The sequence below is a fragment of the Helicoverpa armigera genome, chromosome 22 (genome assembly GCF_030705265.1).
Source record: "Helicoverpa armigera isolate CAAS_96S chromosome 22, ASM3070526v1, whole genome shotgun sequence".
Taxonomy (NCBI): Eukaryota; Metazoa; Arthropoda; class Insecta; order Lepidoptera; family Noctuidae; genus Helicoverpa; species Helicoverpa armigera.
Window position 1 is genome coordinate 647,245 of NC_087141.1, and position 20,034 is coordinate 667,278.

A 20,034-nucleotide genomic window follows, 5' to 3' on the forward strand; every position below is an offset into this window, starting at 1 on the left:
TTACCATTTATTTTTGTCCTTTTTTCTAATGTAACTCTAGGCTTTTTTTGTTATTAAATTAACGTGCGTGCCGATTTCTGACAAGATGATAGGTTGCGTTTGATGAGCCGTCTGATTGCTTCTCTTGTCGACGTCCCTCGATGCTTTCTCTTTGATTTGCTTGGAAATCAGAACGTTAAGGTCACGAGTGTGAGTGCGCGTATCTATAATCAAACATGGATTTACGTTGGCGAAAACGTTATTATTTATTTAGTTAGAGTCAATTCACTTGTGGTCTCCATGTTGTTTGTCAAGCAAATGCTTGTTTATGTTGATGATCTTTTCAAACTGTATCGCGTGTGTAATTTCTATTTCAAAATGTGTTATTTCAACAAGCTTGATGCTAGTCATGTTTATTGTGTGTCGTATATTTATCGATGGAATTATATCCATCGATATATTGTCATTCTTCTCGGTGAGACGGTGGCGTTTTGGCATCGTCTTAGGGACATAAATTATCAGTGAATAGACCACTGCTAATTTAATGTCGATAGATCGCTCCAGTTGTTAACGAAATTTATCATTAGCTTCGTATTGTGCGATGGATAACAATAAATTACTGAACCAGACGTGAACAACAACACTGTAGGTACACTGAGAAGTATACAGTGGAGATGGCATTATTTTAGGAAGTAAAAAGTATATTTAGGAAGGATATAGATACAAAAATCGCGAACATATAATAGTTTAGACAGATATGAAGACCATGCCATTTGTCGAAACCTTAATGAGTCTTACGAATGTAGGAAACGAGCGAAAGAAAAACTGCTCGCTGACTGACAAATACAATTTGAAAACAAAAAACATTGGAATGTTGGAATGTGTGAAGTAACATTAAATTGTGGTCGAGTTTCCGGCGCGTGAGTGGCCGATCATCGATAAATGTCAATAAAGACTAAATTAGAGAATACCTACAGCGGCCATCATTAGTCAAGCCGGGCGGCAGATAATTCAGTGTCGAACTACACGGTTTACGACCAACACATAATAAGCGTACGGACGCCCCCGAAAATAACAAAATTAAAATAAATCGAACTACAGACAAACGTCATAAACTAATTTCGAGTGTTTTCGTTTTGGTGTGTACAAAAATAGCATCGTCACTCTTTCATGTCTCGCCGTGAAGTGACATTAAACTATAATTTACAGTTGGATTTTAGTACAGCGCCATCTATGCGCGCTGAGATGAAAGTAACGTTTTTACTGCCTAAAAAGAAAGGTGTTTATGATTTATGTAGCACTATTATTGCTTTCAGAAATTAAATAGTAGCCTCGTATAAATGCGCTTGTATTGTAATGTTTACCTAGTTTTGATGTCAGGTGTCTGGCTGTGTACATTTAATGACAGGTGCCTGTACGCGAGATTTAAAAAGATTCGTTCCTAAAATAAGGTTTTATTACAAAGGGCGCTATCTGTCGGCGTAATTATGTTACTAACTGCTTGTTTATGATACAATAACTTTATTATATGTTTAATGAATAACAAGCCTTGTCTGTTCGTTTGATTGTGAAAGAAAAACAAGAGATCTCTTTATCTTTTGTCGCAATGTTAGAGTCAATATTGTAAATCCTTTGATACGTACAAGGGGTATGAGTAACGCATCCATTGCAGTGGACAAGATTTATATTTCTCTAGAACCAACAGAAGAAGCTATTCTTGTTACATTATCTATTTATAATGCGTCAACAGATGTCTAGGTACCTAGTATAATAGTTTTATACCTACACCACCTAACACCTGCAGTACCTATCATCCATGTGTCGAGGAAAGAACTTACACATAGAAAGAATATACCCTATGACACTCCCAAATAAAGTAGCTTTCTAATGGGAAAAGAATTTATCAAAATAAGTTCGGTAAATCCGGAGATTACCCCACAACATCAGAAAACCTCTTATGATATTGACACGAAGTGAAAATTTTCATCAAACATTTCTCACATTACATCGGAAATCTTATTAGATTGACCATTACATAGATGGAAACATGATTTCAAGTGATAAATAGGCAATTTATAAAAAAAATGAAGCATCATTGTGGATCATTTATCACAATATGGCGGTGACACACGTTAAATCGTATTTCGTTAATTCTAATCAATTGATAGGAATGGTCAGCGTTTCAACTGATGACTTTGATAAAGTTAGAACCAAAAGTATTGGTATAAATAGGAAGGACCTAATTTACTTAAGAGTTACATAAAGTTAGTAAAATATAAATAATCCTGTCACGACTGATTCTAAACGTTTCACCAACTTCCGATATCACGTTGACATTTTTCCTCAAACAAACAAAAAAGTTTATAATAAAGCATCTTCGGAAAAATACCCCAAACAACCACAAAGGGGTTTGCAAGTCAAGAAATCGCGACAATAGACCCTAGCCATGGAATCTTTGATATTCTTTGATTGTTCGACAAATTTCCAAGTAAAGGGTACAATTTTTCAGTCTGCAGAGCCACAGTTAAAAACTTATTAACCTTATCGAAGGGTCAAAGTTTTTCCTTCGGAGATTTTTTGCGAAGATTTTAATTAAGTTGGCGAAAGGGTGAAGCTGTGTTATTCCTTTTTGATGACATTCCGATAATAGGTCTTCTTTTTCGTTTGATAACTTCCTTTTGAATCAGATTGCACGAGTTTTTGATTTAAGAAAGTTCTGAATTGTTATTGATTGGTCTGCGGCTGAATTTTAAGGAAAATACTGCAGAGTTATTACGAATATAAAAAATATTTTTGAAGAAAGTTTTCCAACAGTGATTTAAAATAAATTATCCCACAACCTTAACACAAACTACAATAGCAGGAATTAAACCTATAACAAAAGATATAAATAGCGAAGACAACGAGCCCGCTGAGCACATCGATATTTCGCAACGCCATACGAATTTGCATAAAAAGCGACGTACTATCAAAAGTTGTTCGTTCGGTACCTTTATCGGATTGTTTATGGCTAGTTCGTTGGAAACTATTGCTGGGGATTGTTTGCATTGCGCCGTCATAGCGGCTTGTGTCTCCCCCGCGTGGAGGCCGCGCACCGGTGTACGGCAATCCGTCTTTAAGATAGTGCTTGTAAAGGCATTCCTGCGCACAAAGGCGTTCGTTACGGCAAATAACAGCTTTTATATCGCGAACTCATTGAGTTTCGACACTGTGCAAGTATTCTGGAGGGCTGTTTTCAATAGCACTGGTGTTTTCGTGTTCTGCGTGTCTTTTTGTCGCTTTTACTGCACTTGAATTATTTTCAATTTATTGTACAACTTTGCCGTTTTTATTTCTGTTTGCTGCTATTTGAAATGTGCATTGAAAAATTGGTTTTTCATGCCCAAAAAAGATCGCCCTTTGGATCTAAACCAAAAAGCATCGCCCATTTTTCACCAATAAACTCAAACATACTTGTAATTATATAGAGCTATTGAATACCCAACAAAGAGCCGAAAATTCGTTTCAAATCCGCGTTTTCGCTTGCTTTAAATTCGGTGATTCAATGGACTAATGATTCTGAAGCATGAATGGGTGCATTCTGAAAAGCGGCTGCAACTAGGCTTCTTTGAAATTCGGCCGCATTGGCGATGAGCACCACTTCAAATGGATGGGGGTCTGTTTTTGACTCATGAATTGTTTGTGTAGTTTCTTTCATGTAAATGTTTGTGTTGATACTGTGTATAAAGTCTTCAGTATGGTCTGCTTGTGTTATTTTGCACACAGTATCATACACTGCCTAAACACACACCTATACATACGTACATCCAAAATTATTTTCCTTAACATTCACAGACCTCGTTCATTTCATAATTATAATATTGCTGCTTACATCGTCAGGGAACGATATATCAATAACATACATTGATGATCATGTAAGATTATGATACTTTCCACGCAGCGTACTGACAGCTCTCTATCTGTCATCAGCAGTCATTGTAATCTGTTTCTCAGCATGCGAAGATGCGTGACTGTAGCATCACATATCCGTCATCATATTTGTGCGATTACACATTTTTTTACTGTTCAAGTCAATGGTGATTTTATTAGTTCCCATGGACATTGTTACTTCGTATGCAAAACCGAGTTCTAATTTATCATCTCAATAGATATTGTTTCATCGTCCATTTACATTTTTATGTTCTTTTTTTTTAAGAAAATCCCCTATTTGTACTTCTATAAAGCATTAATACTGAATGTTGAATAGCGATCGTCCCCTACAATCCATATGACTTATGTGATCGAGGTCAGCCGGTCAACTGGTTAGAAATTGTGAGTAAAGGATGCATCGCAGGCGCAGCTCATCTTGTATCGAATGTAACGTACGATCAATAAATCAATTACGTGCGCGGGGGCAATGCTGAATTGGATTTGACAGTCGGTTAGATCTAGGGATGTGTTTGGCGAACTGTGGGTGGGATTTTATCGATAAAATCTTTGGCTGCCAGCATTAATTCTACGATAAAATCTATAAATTTTGCTGTGAACCATAATGATGAAAGCTGCAAACGAAGGTTGGATAGAATTAAAGGCTGAGGTTACTAAGAACAATAATAAAGAGGAAGTTAATTTATTAACGGTTGTAGCAGGAAATTCTTAACTAGCTATTAGGATCATCTTGTCCATTCATGGTGGAAGAGGAAACTAAATACACAACGATGGCCTTATCAACGTAACAGCAGACTTAAACAAAGTTGGACTCAAAATAGGAATAAAATGCCACTTTATCGATATCAATAACTTGAAAACATCGATAAGTGATCGGCTTGCACATCCCTAGGCAGAGGAAACAGGATACGTTCAATGGGATGATTGATCGGCACCGAACGAACGTAATCCTTGCACTAAATAAATATCACCGTTTATGAAGCTCGCTGAGACACGCGACACGAACGTTATTTATAGTATGATGGCTAATTGGAGCAGTCTATAAGGAATTTGACAAATGCATCATGGAAGGATGCTGGTACTTTTGGAAATGATTTTCCAGAACTTGGAATGATCAAGGCATCTAGTTATAACTCTCAAGTGTATACGCAATTCTTAGTAGCAGAGTTGAGGCGTATTGACAAGTTCTTGTAAGTTTTTCTACTCAAAAATTGTGAAAATTTTGAGTTTTGATTTTATTTTCGTTCAATAACACGAGTAATACTCATTAGCCTATTTATTCCAAGATTCTGAAGCGATACGAATTTCTTTGAGAATACGCCGGAAATACTAGATTCAGATTGTAATCTACCATTGAACATATGCCACGAAAAGCTATAGTTATCTATTCTCTAATACTACATTATCTTTTCTGGCTTAATTGGCATTGGCAAGCGATCAGAGCGCGCTGCTAATTTCAATTAGTGTTGTGCCAACACCAATGTCGAAATGTCGACAAGACATGATAAGTTTTTTCCGCACCTCTTAAGAGTGAAGACTTGTTTAACGTGATGCTACTTCTAAATTGAGTTTCCATGTACACGCGTGATATGTGCGCGATTTTTAGTGAAATCGATCTTTTTTTAACGTTTTACTGGCCCAGTTACGATTCTTAACTGTTATTTTATTCTTTCGAAACTTTTACAAGCTCTTTTAAAAGCTTTTGTTGAGAAAGTCCGTTCCTGGAAAAGTTACGTACCTAGTTGCGATGTGATCAAGTAGTTTTGACAACTCTCACCTGTACAATGAATTCCCATTTGTAAGAAACTTTACGTATTTAGGAATGAATGGACCCGTATTTTTCTGTAGTCTCAAAATTTACACAATCACCTATTAATTTAACCGTCGATAACAATGTTGGCCGCCCACCAATCGATCAATCAATATTATCGATACAGTCAATTAACGCGAGTCGACTGGGCGCAGCTCTAATTGAGAGCAATAGAGCGGTGATGCAGCGTTTGTGTCAATCGCTAGTGTTGTCATAACTGGTGGATGGACGCCCACATGGGCTATGATCGTGGATAATGGCACTGATATATGAAAAGATTCATGTACAGTAATAGGACATCCTATATTTAAATGTGGTACATCCGAATGTGCGGTTATATGATAAGAATTTATACGATGAATGATAGATTGTAGTGTTGAAAATTTTACAGTTACGACTTCATTAATGCGTTATATTCGCCATGATACTTATGCATGCTTTAAAATTTTTTTTGAGGTCTGTTTTGGTTCCTACAAGATCAAGAGAATAAGCCCTTCAGCTAGTTCCATCTACTATACTACTACTAGAATTCCAAAGCTACATACCTCTTTCTCCTTAGCAGCAAGCTCTCCCTCAAGGTTCCCCGGCTGGTGCACCACGGGACTACTCCTCGAGGAGTTGCTATTACTTCTCCCGGTGGCTGCCATCTCCATCTTCTGTTCTACGTCGTCATCAACGTCGTGCTTCTCTTCCTTGATGTCAGGGCTGAACCTGTCAATCCTCGTCTCCGTGGCTTGGTCCCTGGTGGGTTCTATGTGGGAGCCATTGGTCTTTGGGACTGTGGCCTGAAGGGGAGTCGGACTGGTGGTGGCCAGTTGCTCTTTCAACGTGGTCACTTCTTTTTCGGCCAGTGTGGCTCGCTGGAACAATGAAAAAGGGTTTTTGAGAATTTGTAACTTCATAGTACTTATGTAAGTTTAGGTGGATGTCCGACGTAGATAGTGATTAACTAAAATACACATTATTTAAATAATTATTCACTAACATGTGTTTGTCTATGTACAAAACAATTTGACCCCATCAATATCCTGCATTGAAGCAACAACAATATTCTAGAGGAAGTAAATTTTTCACAAGCGCGAGCGCAAATGAATTAATGTAATCTAATTACCAGTTCCCATAGTGACGTACTTCCGGTAACATCATCATTGAGGCTATCAGCGATCGCCGGAAGTATGTAGCTATTGGTGAAATAATGAAAAAGGTGTTGTTAGCTTGTATTGTCTATAAAAAGCCATCAATGTGATGTGATAAATTAATCATTAGGCACACAATACATGTTTTGATTTTTATAGAACTTTTGACCTTAATATGTATGAAGCATTGTTACCTATGAGTAGATGAGCCCAAAACAGACAAAAATGGGAAACAAGATATAGGCCATACGTCAGAAGCAGTAAAGACAAACAAAAAATCAAGTCGACCAAAGCACCACCGAAAAATATCTCATTAAAAATAAATCTTAACTAAAATAATGAGTCATTAGTTAAAGAAAGCTAAAGTATAAGAGCACAAGACTGCAGCAACGCGTGACTGCACGCCACCTGAACAGATACTATCAGCTCATGATATGGATGGAGATTAGAAGGGCGATGCCACACACACAGCGATTGTGAAGCTGTTTTTGGTTATACATAGCTTGACTTGGTGAAAGGACGAATTAAACAACGATACGGAAGATTTAGACAGTGATGTTAACAAAAAAGATCATACAGCTTTAGTAGAGGTACCATATGCTTTGATTGATTCAAATATGGATTGGAAAATTGCAGACATTCTTCAAAACTAACAAGCGTTAACGCAGCGTGAAAATCTTGTCTGAAACGCCTTAAACATGCAGCTGTTTACGCACTTGGCGCATGTTTCTGATGAAACCAAAGATGAACGGATTATACGCCATACTTGTCTAATTATATTAGCTACACAACTTTCTTCTTTATCAGCTAACTCTTAACTTGTATTTATAATTCATTGTAGATTCTCTAAGTATTTGTGGATTTATCTAATTTGTAGTTTGTTAATTGGTAATGCAAACTCTGTATATTAAGTTCAGAACTTAGAGATTTTTAGAGCAAATCTTTAGAAACATAAAATAGAAAATCAGTAACTTTTTCTTCAAAAGTACCTGCATATGAACCTGTAGATATGTTCAAACATATCTAGATACACTACATGTAACACAAACAGTTACTAATGGCATTCTAACTGGAACACGACACGACATCTCAAAACGATCAGGATTCTAAGAAAGTCTTCCAATACGGTAATAAGTAAATATTTGTGTTTGCTCCCGTGTCTTAATGTTTTCCTACACAGTTAGTTATTGCTTCAAACGTTATTTTACAGCAGATACCGCGGCAAATCGTGTAGGATTCCCGGGATCATTTTGATCATCTTTGATATAATTTATGGATTCAGTCATCTATTACAAAGTTTCCTCAGTATTTCCTATAAGATCATATCAAAGAAAATCATTTATTAACTTCGGGGTACAGATTTACTGGTAACCGAATAGCCGATAATTCCTATCACCTAGTAGCAAATTGACGGTGTCCCGATTACGTAACGCTCGCTCAATTGAACAAGATTGATCACTCAGCCTCGCTGCCTGACTCAGTGCAGTGTTTTAAGAATAAACGCCCTTGGAGCCTGTCGTCATCGAGACCTTAGCTTTATGACATTGTGGGCCGGAGGTGAAGGATGCCCACAGATTGGAGAGAAATTTAGAAGCAGCTACAGGTGACGCACCAGAGCATGATGAAGAAACTAATGAAATTGTACAGGAAGTGAAAATATATAAATCACGTACGACATTATCACATGTATCAATTCTAACAGCAATATATCGGACCCAAAACATAGTAGCAGCCCACTATGCACATTTATCGTGTCATCTCTGGGCAGCCGACCACGAAGCCGACCATTACAAGTTATCTATTTAGACTATAGAAAACCGCCATCGTAAAGTGCGTAATTCAAATTAAACTTTAAACAGAAGCGATGTACTTCGACCGAATAATTTTATGTTTACAACTAGAAAGTAGAAACACGAAAGTATGAAAGTAGTCATTAAAGAGGAAGTGGCACATTCAATTAAAATAGAAGAACTATCAGCATTGTGTGAAGCGTAATGAGAATGTAATAATTCCGAATAATTAAAAACAGTCGATGTCGTCAAAAATGTTTTTATAATAGTTGAAGAAACATTTCGGTGGATAATGTGAGAAAGTAGATTTTTTCGATTGTGTGGACAAGAAAGGTGAGTCGCTCGACATTGATGAATTATAGCTTTGAACATGAAAGAGATGAGAAACTTTGATGACTGCGAAACTGGGACGGATCGACGCGACGAATTATAGATATCATTGTTCCAAAAATATTTTATGCGAAACGCTAAAAAGTTCGTAATCATCTGAAAGTTGCTTACATTTCAGCTGCTTAACAGATCTATAATGTTGACATTGAATTAGATCTGTAAGCTAGGAATTAACATATTGGTTCTAAACAAAGAGTAATTAATTCTGAAGATTAAATCCTAGCGTAAAGCTGTCTACGAACTTACATTAGCGCAGATAGCCATCAATGACGATCCGTTATTCAAAAAGAACCGAAGTGCACGGCTTCGTACTAAACCGGCAATTAACGCGATGGGGACTAACAAAGAATACTTATCTATTCAAGTCATCTGATTCTAAATTTTAGTATGTTTGTGCAATAGATTAAGTCGGTGTAATTTTAGTAATTGAACTCTCACGGCGAACAATTACAGTAACGGTGGTCGGCTTAATGATTCAATGAGTTATTGCGCTCTTAGATTTGGAAAATAACGTGGTCCAATCAGATCTTGTTGATCAATGTGGTTAATTGCTGGAAACTCTCGTGGGTTAGTTACCTTTTAATGGTTACTCATCTCTGTTTTAACTGTCTCAGAATTTTGGGTTTTTACTCCCTCATTGTTGAGATTTAGTGACAAATATTTTACATTTTCTCAGAACATAAAAGTTGTTTGGTTTTCGGCGAAAATTGTTACGTCTGGCCGGGCTTTCTTAAGAACAATAAAATCAATCAAACTTATTCGGTTAGCGTAATCGATCAATATGATCGAAAGGCAAAATACCAGGGAATTGTATTGAAAGCTCATTGTCTAAGAAGTCATTGTTTTCAATCCCAATGTGATTTGTTTACGATTTGAATTTGATTTGTAAAGCGGTTACGGCCGCTGTTATTGTTCCGACTTTTAAGGGTTGAGACTTGTTTTTTTTCTTTAGAAAAGTATTGCGAAGGCTAAATGTTTCCACCTTCCTAATAAAAAGGAAAAATATAAACGTAACGCGAATGGCTTCTGCAAATAGTCTTCAACGAGATATTATTTTTAAAACTACCAACATTCGTCTGGAATTGTGGCGGGAGAGAAAACTTTAGCAATAACATAACGTTGAAGAGTTATTTCAACGAGTACCGGAAGGCGAGGAATATCGTGAAATCTATGTGACACTTCAATATTCATTAGAATATCGGACAGGTTTACGTGAACTGTCTTCAGAATTAACTCGCACCTATCATTGACAGGTAATCCATCAAGCTCGTTTAATGCTACCTATATCGGTACACCGGATCTTGGAGTCACTTTCATTGCTTTTCATACTATCATAAAAACGCTAACGATCAAATCAGAAAACCCGAAAACAATTTCAAAAAACATAATTTACATCTCAACACGATTGTCAGTGTCATATTTATTATTAAAAACAAGATTTTGTGCAATATTATACGAAAATCTGTTGTCGACAACGTTGTACATTGGCACCGTTTTGTATCTATGAGTCAAAGTACACATTTCTGTTTGTAACCACATCGGCATTTCGTGTATTCTAATGACTGATAATGACTGCGAAAAGAAAATACATAATGACTAAAAGAACGACAATTTGGATACAACGGATGAATTGCTGGGCTGACTTTTATGATTGTTGGTTATATATGTCGTCACTCAGTAGGTATTATATATGACGACTTCAAAGAAACAAGAGAAGCTTTTGTGATAGAACTGAATATGAATCATCATGATGATAATGATGAATTATTTAAACACATACTAGAATCCAATAACTTTGTTTCTTTTGCAAGTGAATGAGGTATAAAAGAACATATAGTTTTCCGATAAGACAAAAGACAGAGCGTTGCTCCGTCCACGTGTAACCCAAAACAATAAAATTATAAAAGCTAACAGTAAAAACGTATTAACAAAAAACATGGAGCCGAAAAATTAAGATTTAATTATAATGAACATGAAACGACCAATTAATATGATACATGGTACGTTAGATCTGATAACAGAAAGGTGAATCTCAATGAGTAACGCATCCGCTTCTAGAACATTATATAAAATTGTGAATATAATGAAGGAAAACATATATGTTTCGGTGAGAGCGTTACGGTCGAGCGAACGAATTAAAATGCTTATGAATTTTTATGTTTTGAAAGTACGAGGCTCTTGTCACTATTTGGAACTACTTGATTATTGTTCGATATTAAGTGATCTTTCATTTTTGTTTTTGAATTTCCCTCCATTATAAATTCTCTTTTATCTTTTAGGAGATCGAAAATGACGCTTTGGAATTACCGTTATGATGCTTTCATGTTATTTACCTACCTCTTACTCTTTGTCTCAAAATTACACACAAAATAAAGACACGTTAACCAAAAATGTCGATCGGTTATGACTTATCCCACACCCAACCCTACGCCGCCAAGAAAAATTAACGCACTCGCGAGGGGTCGGTCAGACCCCGCATTATACGGGGAGCGGTCACTAATTAATGGAAAAGGATTAAATTCGTACCGAATTGAAATAAAATAAATATGATAAAGGACGCCCTCCTTGCTGGTCGAAAGGGCTTCGGGGTTTGTTTTTTTTTCGGGAACCCTGTAGCTGAAGGATTAGTCAATATATACAGATAATAATTGTTTGTTATGTCTGTGTTCAAAGAACTCAATTATGAGAAAAACTTCAGCGTGACTGATACGTCTGTAATGTACGTAAAAACTGAGATCTTACTCAATGCAAGTTAGACTGTGAACGAATAGTATGCCATAATTGGATTCTACTTAGTCCGTATTAAAAATTGATGCTTTTTGTGATGATCTTTTAATAGAATAATACAGAGGAAAAACATTTCTTTAATATTATGGGTCTTGTTAGGTGTAAAACATAGTTTTTACCAAAATAACCATGTACGCGTATTTCTATTTATTTCTTATTTTTAATAATTTTTAAATAAAATAAAGTCGTGTCTACGATTTTTTCACTCTGTGTGTCGTGGACTTTATTTACCCTTCACGGTCCCCTCAAGCCTCCCCATCTTACCCGTCTGACCATTGTCAGATAAATTTGCCTAATAATTCGTACATGTCAACTCATGTATGTGCTTATTCTAATGACATCGAAGATAGATAAATATATTTTTGAAAATTTATTTCGAAAGTAAAACAATATTTCCCTGTCTTGAGAAAATGTATTTTTTCTTCTAATTCTATCAGAAAATCAGCACATTATTATTTATTTTCCACGTAGGCTGTCGAAACTCGTTTCCTTGTCTTACTTTTCTGAAAATAAAACTGTTGGGAGGTAACACGACGCTACCAAATTAAAACCGACATTGAGATATTAAGCGCCGTTCAATAGATTTAGAGGGCGAAAAAAACGTATTTTTTAATAACGTCTACATAGTAATTTGATTAAGCTCTTAGATTTCCAATTTCTTTTGCAGATTTTTAAGGGTCTCGTGTACCCTGACTACTGATTTTGTAGTTTTTAATCAAGTGCTGCAAAGGAGGGTTGGTTCATTTTATTAGAGATAGTAAAGTACCTACGATTTTGCGTGATTTGTGTATCTTTAATTTCTTTTGAGCCATCCTCTGACCCAAATTTTTCCACATGCAAAAAGGTCGGTATTGATGAAATGGTTCGACAAAACAAACCCGCAGAGCATGAACACCTCAGACAAACAAAACCCGACCGAAGCCGAATCGAAAACTAAATAATTCAATTCTCAACAAAGTCGGATTGACAAATTCAAATAGGAGGCCTTCGGTACGGTAAATTTTCGTTCGAAACCCTTCTATCGGCTATAGGCAGGTAAGACTTGATCATTATTAGATATTGAATTTTCGTAACTTTGGACTCATCCGCTTTCTAATTTACTAATGAATCCGAGTGGTACTGCCATTAGCCTCGCCCCCCGCGCCTCACCCCCGCGGCCGCGAGGGGTGTCAGCCAAAGGGGTAAGAACGGGAATTTTCGTCTTTTATACATGTAGAACGATAATCCGATTGGTGATTCCGGCGTTCCACATTTGAATTTTCGTGTGTTTCCGTTAATTCAGGAACGCGATTAGAATTTGTGTGGTGTCTCGATGTTTTGGCAGACAGTGTAATTTGTGAAACTTCTCTATGTAATAGTGGAAACTTTTCAACTGTAAAAATGCACTTTGTATTAATATGAAGATCACTTGTTCGAAAATTTGTAGTGCGTTAAAAAAGTTTAATATTTCATAAAATAACACATTTCTATGATGTCTGACAGACATGCCACTATGTTCGGACAATCATATCACTAGATTGAAAGTGACAACTTGGCAGTAGTGTGCTTCGAAATTCTTGAATTAACCCACTTTTTGCGAAGAATTCATCATCACTAGTATTTTTAATCATCCATGTCTTTGGACAACATCAAATTATACAAATATCTTTATCATTTGCCGAGCCTTTTCCCAACTATGTCGGCTTCCAGTCTAACCGGAGGCAGCTGAGTACCAGTGCTTTACTAGAAGCGACTGCCTGTCTGGGCTCCTCAATCCAGTACTCCTAGGTGACTGGTAAGCAAAAAGCTACAATATACATAGGTAAATATTTAGTAAAGAACTATTGGTAATGTATTCGGTATTCGATGTAGTTGTTAGCAAACTAAATCAAAAACTTTGGCTTCAGGCGTTCGGTGCGGGCGCCAATAAAACTCAATATTCGCACCTGCGATTTCGATAGTGAATAGTTATTGGTGCAGAAGTGACGTGTGACGGCGTGTTTTGTGCCTATTTCGATTTTCTTCTGTGAGGCACATTTTTTTTTGTTTTTACTATAAGTAAATAGACATTTGACATTGATTAAATTAATTTGATATGTTTGAAATCTTTTACTTATTAGTTTTATTTTTTATACTACACTACATACTTAATTATAACTTTGTATCATTTGATGTGTTCCATTTTGAGTCATTTTTGTCCTAATAAGAATAGTTAACTTTCTCGTAAGTTTTGCAGAGTATTGTTATCCTCTCTGATAAGTTAATCTTTGTCCGATGTTCTAAATTCACAAATCAGGTATAGGTGTACAGTGGTGCGCACAAGTTGTGCCGTACCGGGACATTTATTCGCTTGTTGTGAGAACTTTACGTGCGGACGCACTTGTGTTGCGCATTGTTCGCTTATTGACTGTTTGTTTGGTTGCACACGAATTCTAGTGTGAATCGTTAGGTGTTTTGTTTGGAGTAAGTTTTTGAAGTTATTTCGAATATTTTTTTTACTAGAATAATTTAGAATCGAAGAAGAAATTAGTTTAATTGACTCTGGATAGAAAAGCATTTTCTTCTAAGTAACAAAAAAAATCCTTCTTATAAGTCCTTAGCAGTATTCAACAATAGTACGCAATAAGAAGGAAATTATCGCACAATAACATTCACACATACCTACCAAGGTACGTATCGCAAAAATCTGTCACGCTTTCATACCTAAGTTGCGTACATAACCAGGCAATTAGAATCATCAAGGAAGCTACGAAGTCAACGTACCAACTATCTATGATCACCTGGTACCCACTCGAGCCTATGATTAAGCCAAAAGAGCGCATTTAAACAATATTTAACTCGACTCATTTAGATTTCTATCTTCGGCATTGTTCGGAGCCGTTCGGAAGCGTTCGCGCGAGATCGTACACAGCAATGATTTACATTGTCTAGCTATTGGTCCGGTCAACTGGGAATGGTGTTAATGGCAGAATTAACTGTAACAGGTTGCCGCTTGTTAAATGTGAATTAAGGACTGATTTTGATTTGGTTTGCTACATGACATGTGTGCGTGGGAAGTTTATTTTTTATCTAGATTTTGCGTAAACAATAACCTGTATGTATGCATGTATGTTCATTATTCGTTCATCAAAAACATCAAATAAATCAGTAAGTAATATCGTCTAATAAAATGTTTCAATTAATTACCTACCCCTACACGTTCTCCCCCCACGAAAGTACATTAAAAACTGAACGTGCGTTATTAAATTCGGCGACGTTCGGCTAACATCGGTAATTTCCGTCGCCTCTTAATTCCGTTCGGCTCAATAAAGCCTTTATTGGCGCGTTATTAGCTAGGCTTTTATCTCCAATCGTGTTCACAATGAGGTACTTGTTAGGGATGCTGCATACGCTATGATTATGGCAGATGCGACACAATTTGAAAGGCATTTGTGCCTATGACCATGAATATACAACCTTTTCGATGACGATAAGCTGAAAATATTCATAAACACTAAACAATTAAGGTTTTTTTCATTACTATCAAGTTATACGGCTAGATTGTCAATAATTTATTCCTTTAGATAACAAATCCAAGAACGACATTGACGTAGACATGAGCAATTTATTATAAAAATACTAATTAGACGATAAACTCATATCCAAAATACCAAGAGGCTGAAAAATCTGTCGCAAGAACTTGTATGAAGTGTCCTATCTATGCTTAAAAAGTTTTAATCTTTGCACATAACACGAGAAGGGAGACGTTTATTGGCAACTACCGATGCTCGCGAGGCGCGAAACAAACTGACATACAATATATTACAATATTACACCTCACATATAATAAACATGACGTTATAGAGAAAATCTTTTGTAAACTTCCGAAGCGGGAAGATATTGGGGAAATTGCAAGTCGTTTTTCCCCGATAACTTGGTGAAATATAGAGGTATGGCGCCAACATTTTATATGAGATTTTTCAAGAGAAGTGTTATTATGTAGCTGGTATTAATATGACTGTACAGAATGACACATTTGGTTCTTAGGTAGACTTTCAGGATCTTCTACTTAAGCTAACATTAGTCACAATTGCGTGAACTTTCAAAAGCAATAGCCACTAATGAAATAAGTCCACTGAGCTTCCTCTTTAAGCCAATATACTTGACAAATGTGACATCAACGCCATCTATCGACATATTTTCTTAAGACCTTTATCTGACATTAATTGACTGGAAAAAGTTCAAAAAAGCATTCGTCTTCCGCGATCAAACGACTATATTAAGTGCAGACGTTCCAATAAGACATACCACCTTGATTTATGCGCAGTCGGGTAAGATGGCAGATCTATAGATCGGCGAGGGATCCACGTAATGATCCATGCGTGTTGATTGATCGTTGACGAGTGAATGGGGGGTAGCCATTGAATCGGCGCGGGCGCATCTCTTGGAGCGCTGCCATTTTTTGGAAGATAGATTTTTGATTAGATTGAGTTGTATTTTAATTAGTATTAAGGACTGCTGTTTCGTTTGTTTAATTACTTTTAAAAATTATAACACCTTCTACCCCTTAAATAAACAAAAAATCCGAGAAAAAACTCACCCCTTTTTGACTGTTTACTTAAGACGTCGTTTAAAAAAAAGAAATATCTCCGCAAAGTCACAGTGCAAACGTAATTACAATTTATAAGTGCCTATCAGTCAATTCTGAAAATCAAGAGACTTGAAGGGGCTGATCAAAGTACCTGAAGGGGTACGAAGAAATAATTAAAAGGCGTACAGAAAACCGACAGAAACTTAATTCCGATGCCTATTTGTAGCTCATCGAGTTCGGACCAAGTTTTGCCAAGTTCGGCCAAGTTGGGCCAAGTAGCGCCAAGTTGAAGTTTGCTCCGCCCCGGTTCGTCTGTCTCTTCGAATATTTGCAATCCACGACTTTTATGGTGCTCGTTACGTTAATTTATAATTGCTGTTATAATTGGCTATTATGGTACTAGCATATGTTTATGTAGATATATTGCTTGTGGCGTAACTTTTCTATTTGAAAGGTTCAATCATGTTTAAACTCGAATAAACCAAAATATTTTACAAGAAAAGTTAAAATCGACACAACTGGAAATACATGTTTTATATACCATAATATTAGTTTATATGCCTTGATAGTTATTGTTATAATTCCTTAGCAATTAACAACCAATACAAATTGCAAAACTTCTAGAAAAATCTGCTTCAAAGTCCAACTGTACTAACGAAACTGAAATGAATCAGTCTATTACGATCCTAATTGAATGACTTCATTGTAACATTAAACTCTCGATCAATCACAAACAAATCTTCTAATTGCTTCCCATTGGACTGATTGCTTCATCTATCATCCGATCACGACGAATTAGTGTCGATTGAACTCGGTACAATCGATTCGCACCTCATTTAGAATCGATTTGATGGAGTATCGATTGGAGTTGTGGAGAGAGATCAATTACTTATACCAAGTAGTTCTTAGTTCTTGCTAGTATGATAAAATTGGGAAAGTATATTACTGTCGGGCCTTGACGATGAAAATACTGAACCGATTTCAATTATTAGGTACACAGTTAGTATATCTAAGCCCTGAGAAAGATAGTCTTCTTTTTACCTAGTTGCGTAAAGTGAGTCTCCCAGATCGAGGGTGAAACCGCGTAGAACGGTTAGTTCTTGATAAATGAGTCGATTTTCGTAAATACATGCGTGATTTCTAATTAACACATTCCCAAAGTTAAAGTTAACTAGAACAGAATCAGCACAATGCTCGTATCGAGTAATTAATTGATTAAAAAGGGTTCGGGGGGCATTCGTTAGAAGTTTTTCTAAGCCGCCCCTGGCCCTCACACGATTTTAAAACAGCCCTTAATTGATTTAACTGGGAGGGATGTAGGCGTATGTAACTTTTACTTTGCCGATGGTTGCCGAAAATGGGAAATTTTGAGTAACACTTGAGTCTTTTTTTGGCAAAAAGTTCGGTTCACATGCCTCGCCAAATAAAACTCAATTGCTCTCCCGATTTGTGGGATTATTAGTTTGTAGTTTTCAGTTTTGTATACATACGTATCTTGTACTCTTATTTGGAAAGTGTATAGTTATAAAAAATAATCTTAAAATATGTATTGTAGTAAAGTCGATTGGTAAACGTAAGTTTCTATGTATGTACGTTGATATTAAAACTACAAGTCTAAGTAACGTTCCCAGCTCTAATTACCATCAATAATTATTATTTACACCCTCTTCAGCAACTAGATCAATACCTTATAACAGTATTATCATTGTTTACACCCTAAAGGGTGCTCAAAGGGATCGATAAGATTAAAACTGAAGTTTTAATAGAATACAATTAATATAGGAACGGATTTGCGAGCAGACGTCGATAGTCGAACTTTGTGTAAACTTTTAAATGGTTTAAAAGTTTTAAATGTATTTTGTAAATAGATACTGTAATTGTGTTTAAGATGTCTCGTGTGTACCGAGATTTTAGAAGTTGGGTTTTTGAAGCCCGTATTGAGAAAGGCATAATATAATAATGATCTAATTACCCTTTGAAACATAAGTCATACTTAAGGAATGATCAATGAGCTAAAACAGCAAAATCTTTTTGAAAACACCCTGTATGAGAATTCGACATCCCAATAAGACCGTCCCCAAGTGTAAGTACACTTAGCACCAAAAAAAAACGACCAGCCTCACACGTGCTATCTACATCCATCCAACAAGAATCTATTAACAAAATCACCTTTTAAAAAGTTAATTAATATCAGAGCCTTTGAGTGTAATTTTTTAAACGGTATCGCCAGACATCGGGCTTTTCGCTGACCGTACAAAGAGGAAAGGTTCTGTACATAAAAACCCTTTAACTTATGATGAATTAGCGGGCTACTCGCTTTATGTCTCCGGGTATCTACCCGGTCGGGTGGTACCTACTCGGTCGCTTGGTACCTTCTCGCCCGCGTGGTACAGTAGACCGCACATCAGTGGTAACTATCATGCACCTTAACTCCATAGTAATAAGTACGATTTTCCTACAAAACTGTTACCACTGACCTGAAGATGACTGTACCTACTCGGTCGCTTGGTACTGACGGCGTGGTACTCGCCTCCCCCGTCGATATTAAGGAATTAATATGAGTGGAAAAATTATAAAGCCCTCAGTGGCGATGGGTATGATAATTTTTGGATTAGAGTGGGTCGTTTTTGTTTATGTGTTGTGTTGTTTAGAATTTCATGTATAGTATAAGATGGTTATATGTACCGATCTTGCTTTTGATAGGATGTTATCGAAAAAGGCACAAATTGGTTTTATTCAGTAAAAACTGTGTCGTAAGGATTGATTGCTCTAATTACGTAAATAAATCTTTTAGTGACATGCTTGTTATTTATAGTTTATATAAAAAATGTTTTCATTTTATTAACTAAGGATTATTTGATTTTGTTTTTTTAATGGTAGGTGTTGTCAACGTGCCTAAAAATTCTTAACGACACGCTCCTCTTGCGACCAGAACAATCGCCCCAAAACGTCAAGTCACGTCGAATTGATCCCGGCATCACGATTAAAACCTTCGCGTCATGTATTACCTAATCCTTTTCCCTAAAAACTGGGGACCCTTGGACCGGCTGATAAGGGAGATGTTTTGATAGCCCCCATCATTCACTTATTCGTATACTTATACCATCCCTCCTCATGTTTCTATAGAAAAACATTGACGTAAAAAGTGGGTTGAAGGGAGGAGGGAGGGTCGCTGTCGAAGTGACCGCTGAGTCGGGTCGTATTATATGGATAACGTCGTTATGTGTTGATCAATTTTAATGCGTGTACCGTCAGCCTACGAACGCGTAAGATGAATAAGATAGATCGCTTTTTTTGCTACAATATTGCGTAGAAGCTTGTTTATGTTTACTTTGGTTAATGAGAAAAAAATAACTACATGTACAAAATTAAATATAAACAAATAATATACCTATGTTGCTACATAGTTGAAGTTATCATGTTTTGATTTAATCACATAACTGAATCAAAACATGCAACACTTGAAAACGCATTCACTTACGAGAACGCTCGGAGCCACATTATATTTGCACGAAACTCCACAAAACATACAATAACAAACTAACAACAAAACGCTATCAATAAAACACAGGAAACCGCGAGTTTATCAACAAAATCCAATTAAAATAACACAGTAAAAGGACTAAGTTGATCAAAAAGACCAAAAAAGACCCAAAAAGGTTATAA

At 36.4% G+C, this 20,034-nt stretch overlaps 1 protein-coding gene across 7 annotated transcripts in view; it reads right to left on the bottom strand.

Annotated features, from left to right (window-relative positions):
• The window catches only part of LOC110371746 (homeobox protein cut), a 131,750-nt gene that overhangs the window by 61,018 nt on the left and 50,698 nt on the right, over positions 1–20,034 (bottom strand). For all 7 annotated transcript variants that reach the window (XM_049843410.2, XM_049843411.2, XM_021328118.3 and 4 more), the window contains one exon: positions 6,262–6,576. In XM_049843410.2, coding sequence (XP_049699367.2) covers positions 6,262–6,576 — 315 coding nt within the window. The remainder of the gene's footprint in view (positions 1–6,261; positions 6,577–20,034) is intronic.